The sequence below is a fragment of the Aplidium turbinatum genome, chromosome 2 (assembly GCF_918807975.1).
Source record: "Aplidium turbinatum chromosome 2, kaAplTurb1.1, whole genome shotgun sequence".
Classification (NCBI taxonomy): Eukaryota; Metazoa; Chordata; class Ascidiacea; order Aplousobranchia; family Polyclinidae; genus Aplidium; species Aplidium turbinatum.
This window is the reverse complement of record NC_137473.1, coordinates 18986115-19000321: the sequence shown is the minus strand read 5'-3', so window position 1 is coordinate 19000321 and position 14207 is coordinate 18986115. Positions and strand designations below refer to the sequence as shown.

The 14207-nt window shown below is 39.0% G+C and overlaps 1 protein-coding gene across 1 annotated transcript; it reads left to right on the top strand.

Moving 5' to 3' along the window:
* The first annotated feature begins 429 nt into the window (after positions 1 to 429).
* On the top strand, positions 430 to 10074 carry LOC145788401 (ficolin-1-like). The gene is made up of 6 exons (XM_082600170.1): positions 430 to 694; positions 1036 to 1139; positions 1880 to 1976; positions 6625 to 6721; positions 8856 to 9008; positions 9933 to 10074. The coding sequence occupies exons 1-6, from the start codon at positions 430 to 432 to the stop codon at positions 10072 to 10074; spliced, it is 858 nt and encodes a 285-aa protein (XP_082456296.1).
* The last annotated feature ends 4133 nt before the right edge of the window (positions 10075 to 14207 follow it).

Below are 14207 nucleotides of genomic sequence, written 5' to 3'. Positions count from 1 at the left end.
GAATCCCCTCGCTCTCGGTAATTTCGGGATATTTAAAGACACTCCATAATAATCTTTTGCAGTTTTTAGAGTGACTTTCATTACCTGTTTGTCAGCTGTGGTGTCGTTGAGTCTTCCACATTTTTCTTTTATTTTAGTAGAAAAAGAAGATATTCTTACCTAACGGTTTGATTTCTAATATGCTTTGTGCTTCGCATTTGGGTTGCAACACTTGCAATGCAGAAAGTTATTGGTCAAAATAAGGTCAAAATTTGTAAATTATAAAGTCAAAATTTCAAGTTTTTAGTTCAAAAAATTGATCGCCCTAGTTATTGCTTTTTCTCTATCTATGAACACTCTTAAGACTAACTTCAATTAGTCTAAAGCCTTTTTCAACATTTTTGCTAAAAGCTGCCTACTTTAGAGAAAGAAGTAAAGAAGCTGGTTATAATGAAAACTTTCTTAATTATTTTATTATGTCTTTGCGTTTTACGGGTGGCAAAGTTACAGCAATGTCGTCAAGTCACTGTCTGCGATGAAGATCAAGCAACATCAGGAAGAGGCAAGAAAGGAGATGTCGGAGCTCCTGGAAAGGCGGGACCTGTTGGAATGAAAGGAGCAAAAGGAGATGTTGGAGGAATTGGCGACAAAGGAAGCCAAGGAGAATCCTGTGCTCTGGGGTCGTTTGAATCGAAAATAGGACAAAGGTTATCTGGTTAGTTTCTTTAGGTAATAAACATCAGTTCATTTGCAGCGTGTGATGATTAGTTGGGTTGAAAACGTAACATGCTTTCTTCACTGAGTTTGAATAAAAGAAAGATCTATATTATGATGCTTGACAACATTGAACAAACGTTTGTAAGTATATTATACCGCAAATAGGCTATCTTTTTGGAGATACTTTTTGTGATAAAAACATAATTCTTTTGGTACACTATATTTATAGCTTAGACCTATTGAGTTATTAATGATATTAGATGAAAAATATCACAAAACGAATTACTTTGTTTTGTTTCTTATTAAAAGTTACTTATTAAACTTTTGTAAATAAAAAAGGCTTGGAAACACTTTTAACACCAGCGTCGTGTGTGGCATCATCTTTGTATGGAAGACAAACTCTTCGTTCTGGCAAAGAAGCGTTTTGCGACAATGGATGGACGGTAAGTATAAGTCTCAGGACTTCAACATATTATTAAAAAATTCAATTTATTTAAAAAAAATTGTGCAATCCATATCAGTCAGTAATCTTGCTGTGATATTTATGTGAAGACGTTGAATACTTTATACAAGTCCTATCCTCTCGTATATTAATGGACAAGTCTACACTTTCAAAATAACACAACATTGTTATGCAAAATGCAAAACAAAATATCTAGCACAAAAAATTTATTGACGACTGAATAAGATATTCTTGTTCAATGTTCAAATTAAAGTTACTGACCAATTAACTCTTCATCCGGTTTGAAAATGTTAAACATTTGTCTAATATAGGAAAAACGAATAGGCAATCTGATTTTCCAATAGAAATGTATACATTGGCTACTGGCTAAGATTCAATCAATCAATGTTTTATTTGTCAGTAACAGGAACATAGGTACATGTTTGAAAAATGCAAATAATATACACAATGCAAAAGTTACACAAGTTCCCATACCGACAGGGAGACAACGAGACGACCATACGACGTGTTCTAGTTTGAAATTTATTTTATCCACTCGGTGTAGCTATATAGGTAGCTGTCCTTCGACTGCTTTGTTCAAACGCACACCTCGAGAGTTGAATGACCTTCGATTGCTTGATCTTGCCTCGCAAAGCCAATCGTTTGTCTATTTTGTGACTAGAATAACTCAACCAAATAATTAGTCTTTTGCTGTGTAGTCACTAAATATTTCGTTAACAGGTCTTTCTAAGAAGCATCAGCAATGATGTAAATTTTGATCAAAACTGGGATATGTACAAACGTGGATTCGGCAGTTTAGACGGAGATTTTTGGCATGGTAATACGCTAAATAAGGCTAATTAGATAGCCTAATAATAATATATAATAATAAATATCCATGAATAAACAGGAGTCGTCTAGGAATCTGTCGCTTTCGGAATACTGTTCGTAAAAATTAACAATGTCGTAGCCAATCCTGACAGTGTAACAGGTTTGTTTCATCTTCCATCTAGCCTTCCGCCATGGGCATCAGCAGTGGCGTAGCTAGGGAATGTGCCGGAATGTGCCGCCCGGGCGGATTCAGATTTTGCCGCCCCTTCAAAAAAAAGCATGTGAAAATGAAATGCGTCTTTTTATCAGATTATAATAAAAATCAAAAATCGTAGTCTGAAAGTACCGCCCCCAGACTTGCCGCCCGGGGCGGTCCGCTCCCTCCCCCCCAGCTACGCGACTGGGAATCAGGCGAACCGCAAGCAGTATGGCTGCGGAAAGCTACCCTAAGTAGGTATTTATTTTGAACAAAACCTACCTAAGTGGTCATTTTTGTAGTTTTTACCAAGCCTGCACCTAAACTACAGTATAGCCTACAGCAGTGGTTCTCAACACGTTTTTAAGGCAAACCATTTAAAAAAAATCAGTTTGATAAAATTTTGCGACCCAAGCAAATTATCTTAATATTTTAAAAGCCATACAAGATTGCATTGCAAACAAACAGCACTACAAAAGCAGTGACTTTTTTCCGAAAATACTATGTTAATCAAATCACTAATAAGATAGCTGTGCTCGCTTGCTGTCAGTGAGTTTTTGAAATCGAGGCGTTATTTCGCTTAGACTAGCCGCATGTCGGCTTCAACTTCCAGCCGGTTTCGCTGTTTAGTGTCAATGCACACATGCAGTGGTGCCGAAGTAGGGGGATGGGGGGGGGATCAATATTTTGGCAGCATCCCCCCCAATAATTTAGAAAAAATATTTGCTCCGAAGTTGTAGCCTACTTCGATTTAGTTGTTTGCAAGCATCTCGAATTGCTGTTGTTTTTCTTTTATTGATGTTTGATCACAGTTCTAAATTGTCTTGGATTTGACGCTAGACAATGAAGGACCTTTATTGAAGGTAATAAGGACGAGTTGGATCAGGCCACTGGCCATGGCGCTGCAGTAATGAAGAAACTGCAGAAACATATTTGGGACTTGTGCTGATTTTGAAGCCTTTGGCACTTATGGAGCAATTTAGTATCACGTTGCAAGGATAAAAGCTTGACATTGACTCTTGTGAAGAGCTGTTTCAGACCCTGAAAATCACTCTAGAGAAATATCGTAATTTAAAGTTTGAGAACAATTACAAAAATGCAGTTTCACTTCCGGAAAAATTTGCTGCTAATTTTATCACGCCTTTGCAAGCACCACGGCAAAGAAGAGTCCCTGAAAGATTGGGTGGAGGCTCGATAGCAGCTACTGCAGACACTCAACTGCATTATAAATTACTTTACAATCAGTTCATGGACACAGTGACCGAACTCTGAACCGACCGAACGGTTTGAAAGTAGCCTGAATTCCGATTCGGCAAAGTATAAAGAACTTGCACGAATTTTCAAGACCGGCTTAGTTCCTGAAATTGTCATAATTTATTCAGAGCTAAATAGACAATCGATAAGTTATCAAATTGATTCATTCAGAAAGGCAACAGGAGCAAAATCTCTGCACGATGCTAAAAGAGCTTACCAGGCATTGTCCTTGGAAAAACCTCTCTGATCTCAAATACTTCAGCTGAGATCCTCTTAATTTGCCCGGTAAGCTCTGCTGCTTGTGAGAGGTCGTTTTCCAATCTTTGTAGATTGAAAACCTGGCTGAGAAATACTTTGGGACAGAAAAGGTTGAATGCTAGCACTGTTTGCAACATTCACCAAAATAGTCTTGATGACATCAGCATAAATGACAGTGCTAATGAGTTTTCAATGCGCACTACCATAAGACGCAATATGTTCGGTTGTAACAAGTTCTTGTGATATATTTCAAAGTTATTATTTTAGTTATAAATTTGCAGATGTTCTTCGGTAGCTTCGGTTGTTTTCAGTCTCCTGACTAGTGACTTTGTCCTATGGTCTTTTAGTAGTTTTGTAGTGATTCTAGTGAAGGAGAGGGCAAGAAGAAAAGTATAACTTCTGTTTTTTTTGGAAAAACTAAGTATTCATTGAAAAGTCATAGGTTCGAATTCCGATGGAGGTACCAGTTTTTCTTTGCTTGTTTCTTAATTTTGCAGCAGTCATTCACAAGAGCACTGGTAGCACTTTTATCTCCATGATTTCTTATCCGTATATTGTACTGTTATCAGCTAATTTACCGAAGTCCGGTGATTGTTTAATAAACTTAATAGGCTACCGGTAAGCTACCACTAAGATTGTGTATAAAATATGCATCCCCCCAATTTTCAAAATCGTTAAAATTTGATAAAATTTTGATTTATCCCCCCCGATCCTCAACAAACTTCGGCACCACTGCACACATGGCGCTAAATCCAGACTCACAAAGCCAAGTTGTTGCAAATGGAATCAATTTTTGAATCACTAATTTTGAAGCTGTGGGCTACCTACATGGAAGCCCAAAAGTGGATCTTTGCAGAATCTTTGGGGTATTCGTATTTGTCTTTGAAGGACGCAAAAGAAATACGATTTGATGCTTCTGTCGTTATGTCCATAAACTGTTCTGCAACATGGATGGGAAGTTGAGGCAGATCTTTTCCAACAAATGGATCAATATTATTATTATCCGATCATTTTGGCTATTAGGTGTTAGAGATTCCCTATAATAGTGCACAAACTTTTTGGCAAACTGTTCCAGGTGTCAATTCAATTCAATTGTCCAGTGTCCAATTATGTTTTGCTTAATATTCCTTGCCACAAACATATTGCGTTAGCTGAGCAAACATATCGTACTCATCTCTGGTGACATAACTTTTCCAGAGTATGAGTTTTTTGTGGTATACAAAAACGTTTTCGACGTGATCAATCACCGTAAAACCATTGCCTTGCATAGGTAAATTTAGAGAATTCAGAGAGTCAAATATATCGGCAAAGTCAAAGTCAAATACATTTAATAATAATAACAAGAACAAAAACGAAAAGTGTTGAAAGTTCTTGCACTACGAACATGCTACAAAGCTTTCCGATGTCTCGACATGAAACGCTTATGACTTGTGTTTATATTTTCCAGTTTTGCGATCGATCTCTTCTCGTTTAAATGTTGTTTTTTAATTGTTATTTTTTCGTCCAAGATAGGCTACAATATGCCTGAAAAACAGGCGATCCAAAAGAATTATCAGGCGACCCAACTTTGGGTCGCGACCCATGCGCTGGGAACCACTGGCCAACAGTACCTCAAAAAAGTATTCAGCCAATTAACCTAACTCGTTTGGTTGGTGCAGTTACATGTAGTAGGATCTAGTATAGTGTAGGCCTACTGTCGCCTTGGGTTCCAGCTCGTGTCCGAGCATTGGTTTTATCTTCTAGTCAGATTTGGCTTCGGATGGTGATGTCGGATGAGGTTTTGGAGACCCAGTGTAGGCTATGATGGACAAGACATGGGCGAAAGTCGCATTGTATGGAGGGTGGAGAACGTGCATCTGTAGCCTACTTCAATATTAAGGCTACTGAGTGTGGGCAATATTTGTACCACTCTATTAATGGACAAACTTCATAATTTTAGTCACAAACAACATAAGTCTAACAAAAATGCCAAACGATCTTGATCAGCCGACAGTCTCTACTAAAATAAGACAATTGATACAAACTAAAATCTTATTAAAATAAACAAAAATTGTTTTGTTGAAACCTCTACAATTTGTTTTTCTTAATTTTAACTTGTTTTGGCATACAATAACATAGCGGTAGCCTAACCTAAAAAGGGCTTTAAAATTTAAGGTGCCTCGGCTTGTTCCAATTCCTTGCATTATATATTTAGTAATTATTACGACTGTCAGGTCTTGGTTTTGTGGTAAAATTCTTTCATCTTGTTTTTTGCAGCTATAATATGTAAGTTATTTTAATAAAAAAATATTTTTGTTTAAAAACAATTTGTTTCAAGCAGCTCCGATATGACGCTTGACAGGAAACAAAAAATAGTGTCAAGTTGAATAGACCACGCGACTTGGATCGCTAGTTTATTTGGTGTTAGGTATTCCAGAACATAAACAACATAGCCTATTGTCTGATTTTTAGCTTTTCTTAAAATATTAATAATACCAGCGAAACTTGTAGCGTTGTATCACAGATACACTGGTGTAGCCTATATCAGGGTTACTCATCTAATCTTAACAAAGGTCCAGTTTGACAAGTTGAATATTTTTAGCTGTCCGGTGAATAAGTTATTTTACACGCAACCACGAAAGTTAAACTATCTGTACCAAACCACTTTTTTAGGTAAAATGTAATTCGAATTGGATTTCTGAGAAAGTGTTGGGGAGTCTGGGAGGCGAAGCCCCCCAGAAACTAGGATATTCACAGTAAATATTTCTTCCTTCTAGTAGAAATCTGTTTAAAGAAGCCCTGAAACGTGGCAATAATGTTATTCTTTCAAAAGCTCAAGGTCCACCATCAACACCCAGAAGGTCCGGACTCGGATCGCGGTCCGCCAGTTGAATAGCCCTGGTGTAAGTTATATTACATGTATATTTTACAAATCGAGTTACAAATTGTACTGCGCTTTACTGATCAGGTCTTGACAACGTCTACAATCTAACGAGAGATCGAGGTTGCAAGCTGCGTGTTGATGTTTGGGATCTCAACAAGAATCATCACTTTGCTTTGTACAGGTGATGATTGGGATCGTTTTTTATTCGACGTATAACAATTTGTTAAACTTTAAGTTTATGAAACTCTGACTTTGTCTTGACCTAACAACTTTTCGGCATTAGGCTACAGTAGGCTTGGTTTGGTTTTGAATCTTTATCCTCGGACTGACAAAGCCTTAATAGGTTATTCCTGGTAGTTTCGCATACTTTTAGAGCAGGGCCGTAGCCAGACCGCAGAGCAAGGGGGGGGGCCAACTTTTCGTTAGGGGGGGGGCGAAAAATTTTGAATGATTTTGGCATTTTAACCTCTTAAACACCGGTATCAACAAAAATTGCAATATGTCAGTTTAGTGTTAAGACCAGTAGCGTAGCCAGAAATTTTGAAAGGAGAGGTTTTGACGACCGGCGGGCGAAGCCCGACGGCGTGTTCGCCTAAGACGACACCCAGCGACGGGGGGTCTGGGGAGCCTCCCCCAGAAAATTTTGAAAAATTACTTTGAATTTGGTGCATTCTGGGAGCATTTTCAACAAAAATGTGGGTATGAATATTCCTGTAAAATGGTGCTGTCAGGTGGCATAGCAAAAGGATATAAGATCATGTTTTCTTCAGCATTTTTCGGAAATAAAGCTAAGTCTCTATGTTTTCTTGTTGCTAATTCCTGGCTGAGATGTTTGAATGTTAGGTATTGGCACAACTTGCTCATTTAATGCAGTTTTGTTTAAAATTAGGCAAATTTTTTTAGACTGAAAGCATCATGCTCAAGCATAAAGAGACTGAAAGCATCATTCTCAATATCGTGACGTCACATGCGTGCCAAAGGGGGGGGGGGGGTTGTAACCCCCCCCCTTTGGCTACGCCACTGGTTAAGACCAACACTGGTCTCTTATCACGGCAACCATATTACAATGACCAACATAACAAAGCAATTGTTGACTTGTTGTATAAATAGCGGTAGCTTACTTGTTACGAGCAAAAACTTTAACTGGCTCGAAGAAGCTAGTGCCGAGGATTTTGATATATATGATTACATTCCGCCTATACAACCGTGAGCTAGTCTATTGCAATTGCAGTCGCGGATGTTTGGATGCAAGCCGTCTCACAAACAAGTCTAAACCGATAGATTTCGATACAGAATGTTCAAAGGCCATAAGCACTAAGTTTGCCTGTCTTGGTTGTAACATGCTCCGTCTAGTGGGAGCGTCAGCCCTTGTTAACACTGAGAATCCACACTCACAAACGGCAGTGCTAGATTCAAATGTAGCAATATCTGCTGCAAAGTTAAACACTTCACAGATCAGAAAACTAGAAACAAAATTTATTTACACTGATTGGATTGAAGAAAAAAAATAAACACTGCTTAACTGCACAAATTTGATTTATCACTGCACAGATTGGTTATCACTGACCCTTAGAATTAAGTATGGTAAGTAATGGGTATGAATTAAGTATGAATTAAGTAGGCTATGGTAAGTATTTAAGAATGGTAAGAATTAAGTATAGCCTAATTTGTACCGGTTTGTAGGCCTGCTGGAAATCCATTCCCTCTTTGTTAGGTTATCATTCTTTCCCAAAACATTTTTATTTTACACAGTTTCTGACAATTTTTTTACCAATCTAACACGTGTTGGCCTTGGTTGAATTGAACCTGTTGAGGTTGCCAAAAGAGGAGTTAGGGGGGGGCGAAATTGTTTAATCATCATAGCTGTTAACTAAACAAAACAATTGTAGTTAATTGGGCCAGTTGGAGCTGTGCAACGGGAAAATGGGCAAAATCATTATAATTGCAGCTGTTGCTCAAGAATGTTGGGATTTTGCCAGGGGGGGCGAGGCCCCCCTGCCCCCCGGCTGGCTACGGGCCTGTTGTAGAGGCTCTTGACGCAGGGCCAGTTACTGAGATTGGCAGAGCGAAGTTTTCCGATTGTTGAAGTGTTGTTGCCGGGGAATTATTCCATTCACTGGGTGCCGCTAAATGGAGAGCAGTCCTGAAATGCGTTGCTCAAGCGCACACCCCGAGAGTCGAACCAGCGCCGCGTGATCTTGAGGCAGGCGCGTAACCATTGAGCGAATGGCAAAAATATTGCTTTTGAGGCTTTTTGAGGCAAAAATATTTGAGCCGGGTTTTGTTCGGTTTTATAACTGTAGACAAATTTTCAGTGACTTCAGCATTGAGGATGAAAGCGACAACTACAGATTGCATGTGAGAGGATACAGCGGCACAGCTGGTGATGGACTGAATGAATACTCCAACATAGACGGCATTCACAATGACAGACAATTCACCACCAAAGACCGAGATAACGATAGGCAGTAAGATATTTGTTATTTATTTATGCACAACATGGTGCCAGATCTTTGTGCGTTGCTTGAAATTTTTATTGAATGATTGATTGAATCTTTATTTTCTAACTAAAAAAGACTCTTGGAAAGCTGAGTCTTGGCATTGTAGTTGTTTCGCAGGTTTTTGGAGGCTTCAAATGACTGATGCTGGCCCCACCACCAAAATAGACAAAGCAAGGTTTTCGCTTGTTATGGAATAGTTTCCATTAGTTTTATCTGTACCCAGGTTTCTACTAACTATATTAGTTTGGTTTTGAATCTTTATCCTCGGACGGACAAAGCCTTGCTAGGTTATTCCTGGCAGTTTCGCATAACTTACTTGTAGAGGCCCTTGACGTAGGGCAGGTTACCAAGAATGGCAGAGTGAAGTTTTCCGATTTTTGAAGTGTTGTTTCAAGGGAATTATTCCATTCACTAGGTGCCGCTGAATAGAGAGCAGTCCTGAAAATGCGTTGCTCAAGCGCACACCCCGAGAGCCGAACCAGCGCCGCGTGATCTTAAGGCGGGCGCGTAACCACTGAGCTAACGGGGCGGACTATACAGCTATCCTCGATATGCTTTGCTCAATTGTAGCCTACGTCTATATGCCAAAATGAAATCATCGTTGCTTTATCTTGTTAGTACGTGGTTGTAAAGCTACGTGTTTGTTCAACTGAGATGTCGGGGCTGATAGATATATTGAGTTAGCCTAATAGGCTGCGTGGTAAAAGAAAGTAGCCTAGGCCTACATCTACACTTCCTACAGTAGGAGGCTATGTCAAAAACCCTCGATGATTGACTGACATAAAACACTGCAAACTCTTGGTAATGTTGCGCTTGCAACGCACAAAAGTAATAAAATGGTTTTCTATTCAAATAAGAAATTCGGAATGGCAAATAATGTTTTTTTTGCAGCGGTAGCGCAAACTGTGCAGCAAGCAACGGAGGTTGGTGGTACAGTTTATGCGCCGATTCTATACTGACCAAGCGAGTGGGAAGAATTCTTTGGAACAGTAAAACAGAACATTCCGCAACAATGAAGCTTCGTTGTGATTGATCGTCATTGACAATATTAACCACAGCGCGAACAACCAGAATAGATCTAAGTCAACTTAATAAAAATTGATTTATTTGGTCTCGAGTTAATGCGATCGTGTGTAATCAGAAGTCGACTGTGATGTATCAGATCATCAAATAGGCTAGCCTGCACATTAATTTCGGACTTCATATAAACTTTCTTCGCAGTGAGATGTTTGCAAGAAACGAGCTGTTGCGTTGCTAACAAGCTCATTGTGATGTAGCCTACATATAATTCAATTCTTTAAATGTTTTTTTTACATTTTACCCCCCCGATTTGACCATTAAAAGTGCACTCTCAAAGCACATGCCACATCAAAAATGTTTTCCTCCCAAAAGCGCATTAGCCTACTTTGTTTTCATCTCGGCATATGCAATTTGCCCCATAAAGGTCCGGTGCACGCACACACCTTAGGCTGGTACAAAGTAGCCTAAAATTAGATCTAGTATGTAAAATAGTTCTTGGTATGATTAATAGTCATAGGCTATAACGTTATTGGTTTGATGTGAATGCTACTTTTAATTCAATGCAACTCGGTTTTAATGGCATAGTTTTATGATAAAGGGCATCTATAGGCAGCTGGGTGGAGCAACGTAAATAAGCTTAGCCTACTATACTTTTTTGGTAAATGGAATAGTTAGTTGAAAATTAGCAGGTTTGCCGAGATCGCTTTTGAATTGTTGATATTAAAATACAATTCAAATCGTTAGAACTTTTTTTCTCGTTTGCAAACAACAAACAATTTTGAAGAAAGGCATGCCTCCTTGCGTACGCCGTTGGTCAAGTTGTGCTATTGCTGCACAGTATACTTTACATTGTTTTTGTTAGTTACATTTTTGTAGTAAGGCGTCAAAATTGACAACAAAATTATCAGTTGAAGTCAGAAGCCAAAAACGTCATAGAAGCAATAAAACAACTTGTAGGCTGTGTTTCTGTACTTATTTTCGCATTCATGAGATTAACGTTGCAGGGGCTCTATCCACTTTTAGAATTCGGGGGGGTGATTTTTGGACAGTGGGAAAAAATCGTCATAGTTATTTCAACTTCTGGGGGGCTACGCCCCCCAGACCCCCCATGGTGGCGTCGGATTCATTGTTCATTAACATGCACTGGGGTTCCAAGTCGTTTCAAAAGGTAGGCTATGTGTTGGAAGGCAGTGGTGCCGAAGTCCGGGGGAATATATCCTCCCCCCCAATATTTTGGCAGCATCCTCTCCCAATAAATCAGAAAAAAATTATTTGCTATGAAGCTCTACTTCAATTTAGTTGTTTGCAAGCATCTCGAATTGCTGTTGTTTTTCTTTTATTGATGTTTGATCACAGTTCTAAATTGTCTTGGATTTGACGCTAGACAATGACGGACTTTCATTGAAGGTATTAAGGACGAGTTGGATCAGGCCACTGGCCACAGCACTGCAGTAATGAAGAAACTGCAAAAACATATTTGGGACTTGTGCTGATTTTGAAGCCTTTGGCACTTACAAAGCAATTTAGTATCACGTTGCAAGGAGAAAAGCTTGACATTGACTCTTGTGATGAGTTGTTTCAGACCCTGAAAATCACTCGAAAGAAATATCGTGATTTGGAGTTTGAGAACAATTACAAAAATGCAGTTTCACTTCCGGAAAAATTTGCTGCTAATTTTATCACGCCTTTGCAAGCACCACGGCAAAGAAGAGTCCCTGAAAGATCGGGTGGAAACTCCATGGCAACTATACGTACTGCAGACACTCAACTGCATTATAAAATAAGTTATTGTCACGAACCGAACGCTCACGAACCCTCCGAAACGCACTTAAAAAACCACAAAAATCCGAACCTTGCCGGCTGCAAAACTGCCAACTACGGAACGACGACACGTGTACCACCAAGAACTGTGTCTACAAGATCACATGCAAAAAAATGCAGGGAAAGCTATATAGGCAGCATGTTCCGCCCACTCCACTCCCGCATCAAAGAACACCTTAGCTCACATAAAAGTTCGATCTTTGATCATCAACAACAGTGCCACGCCGACTTTGAATTTAATATTATTGCCAGAGAAATTGACGCGGTACAATTACGTTTCAAAAAGGCCATATGAAAAATCGTAAGATAAATTTGACTTTGTACTATAACTGTAGTCAAATTTATCTTACGATTTTTCATTTTATGTATAATTGTATATTGCAGATTTAATTCCTGATGAGGACACACGTACGTGTCGAAAACGTTTGAGTTTATTTTAATTATGTTATATTTTTTGTGAGTAAAAAAACTGTGTTAAGCCCGCTAAGGTTGCTCTGTTTTATTTCTCCATTATTCATTATTTTTCGAATTTCTACATTTCGACAATAACCCAGACATATAATATAAGCAATTGGCAACACTATGCGCTTGTAACTCGTTTGAAGCTCTTGAATCTACTTGCAAATAAAAGTCAAGCATCGAAATATCAAAGGATTAGTATTGACAATGAACTATTAAAGTAAAAAAAAAACAAAACAGAAACTCGCTTTAATTATCAAGTTAATCGTTAGGTTAGCCATGAACATCAGTAATCGACTGTGAAAAGAATGATAGCAGCATGGCTTGGCAGTCCAGACGTCACCACGCTACCTTATGGCGTTGCATGCAGTCGGTCGTCTGCAGACGTTGAATCAATGTAAAAGGGTTGATTTGAGTCTGAGATTATGAAACAGATTCACAAAACTACACCAAGCGCCGATAATGATGATTGTACGCAAGTTGAAGATTAAAATTCAATCAAGATGCAGCAGGGTTAGCAGCAGCGATACTGTTGAAACTGGAGCAGTGCCGGTCTTAGGGTATTTCGGGCCCTGTGCGGAATATGCTTTGTGGGCCCCAATGACAATGATCCAATTCAGTAGCCTAGCGTAGCTAGGTATTTTGAAAGGCGAGGGGGATAGTTTGACGGTCGGCAGGCGAAGCTTGATGGCGTGATCGCCGGAGGCGACACCCAGTGGCGGGGGTCTGGGGGGCCTCCCCCAGAAAATTTTGAAAAATTATTTTGAATTTGGGGCATTTTGAGAGCATGTTAAACAAAATTTGGGTATGAATATTCCTGTAAAATGGTGCTGTCCGGTGGCATAGCAAAAGGATAAGATCATGCTTTCTTCAGTATTTTTCGGAAATAAAGCTATGTCTCTATGTTGAGTCTGGATGCAATCTATTTCGTACCCTAAAAAATTCGTACCCCGATTTCGTACCCTGAAATCGGAGTAACAAAATTAAATTTCGACCTATTTCGTCCACTGAAAAGATCGAGAGAAATTTTGAAATGTTTGCGGCAATTCCGATCAGCGACTTCGGCTCTGTTTTTTTTTTCGATCTTTTCAGGGTACGAAATGTTCGGGGGACAAAATAGGTTGCACCTGTTGAGTCTCTATGTTTTCTTGTTGCTAATTCCTTTGTTGAAATTTTCCATTGGAAATGGCAAAATTATTGCATTTTCTGAGTAAATTGCGGGCCCCCTAGTTTGCGGGCCCTGTGCGATCGCACAGTTTGCACACCTCAAAGACCGGCACTGACTGGAGCAATATATGAACAAAAAATACGAAAGGATTCATCACGTGGCTCATAGTCAAAGTTACATTGAGATCGAAGTGCTTTGAAAATTGCGTGTAGAAGGTTGCACATAGCTCGAAACTGCAGGTTTTCGTCTGACTCTCTTCAGGAGAAAAATAAACCTTAATGAGGGAAAGTATTTACAGTAGAAGAAAAACGAAAAGTAAATTTGGCAAGGTTTATTTTATTCTGACGTTAGCCCCTGAAGAGAGTCAGAATAAAACCTGCAGTTTCGAGCTATGTGCAACCTTCTACTCGCAATTTTCAAGTTTTGAACCACCAATCAACTCTGCTTTGAACATGTAACCTAACAGAAGAACAATTTTAACATACGAAAAACATGCAAATTTCAAAACTTTCACTTTAAAGATGTTTCAGCAGCTATTAAGGATGATTCTAATGCGTTGTGACGACATTAAAATGAGGATATGATTATCAACATTGCTTCACTTTGTTATAAAACTGACGTCAGTGGCTCAGTAAGATTGAAGTTGTCGTGAAATTACAATAAAGATAATAAGAACGTGTTTCTCAAACGACACAAAG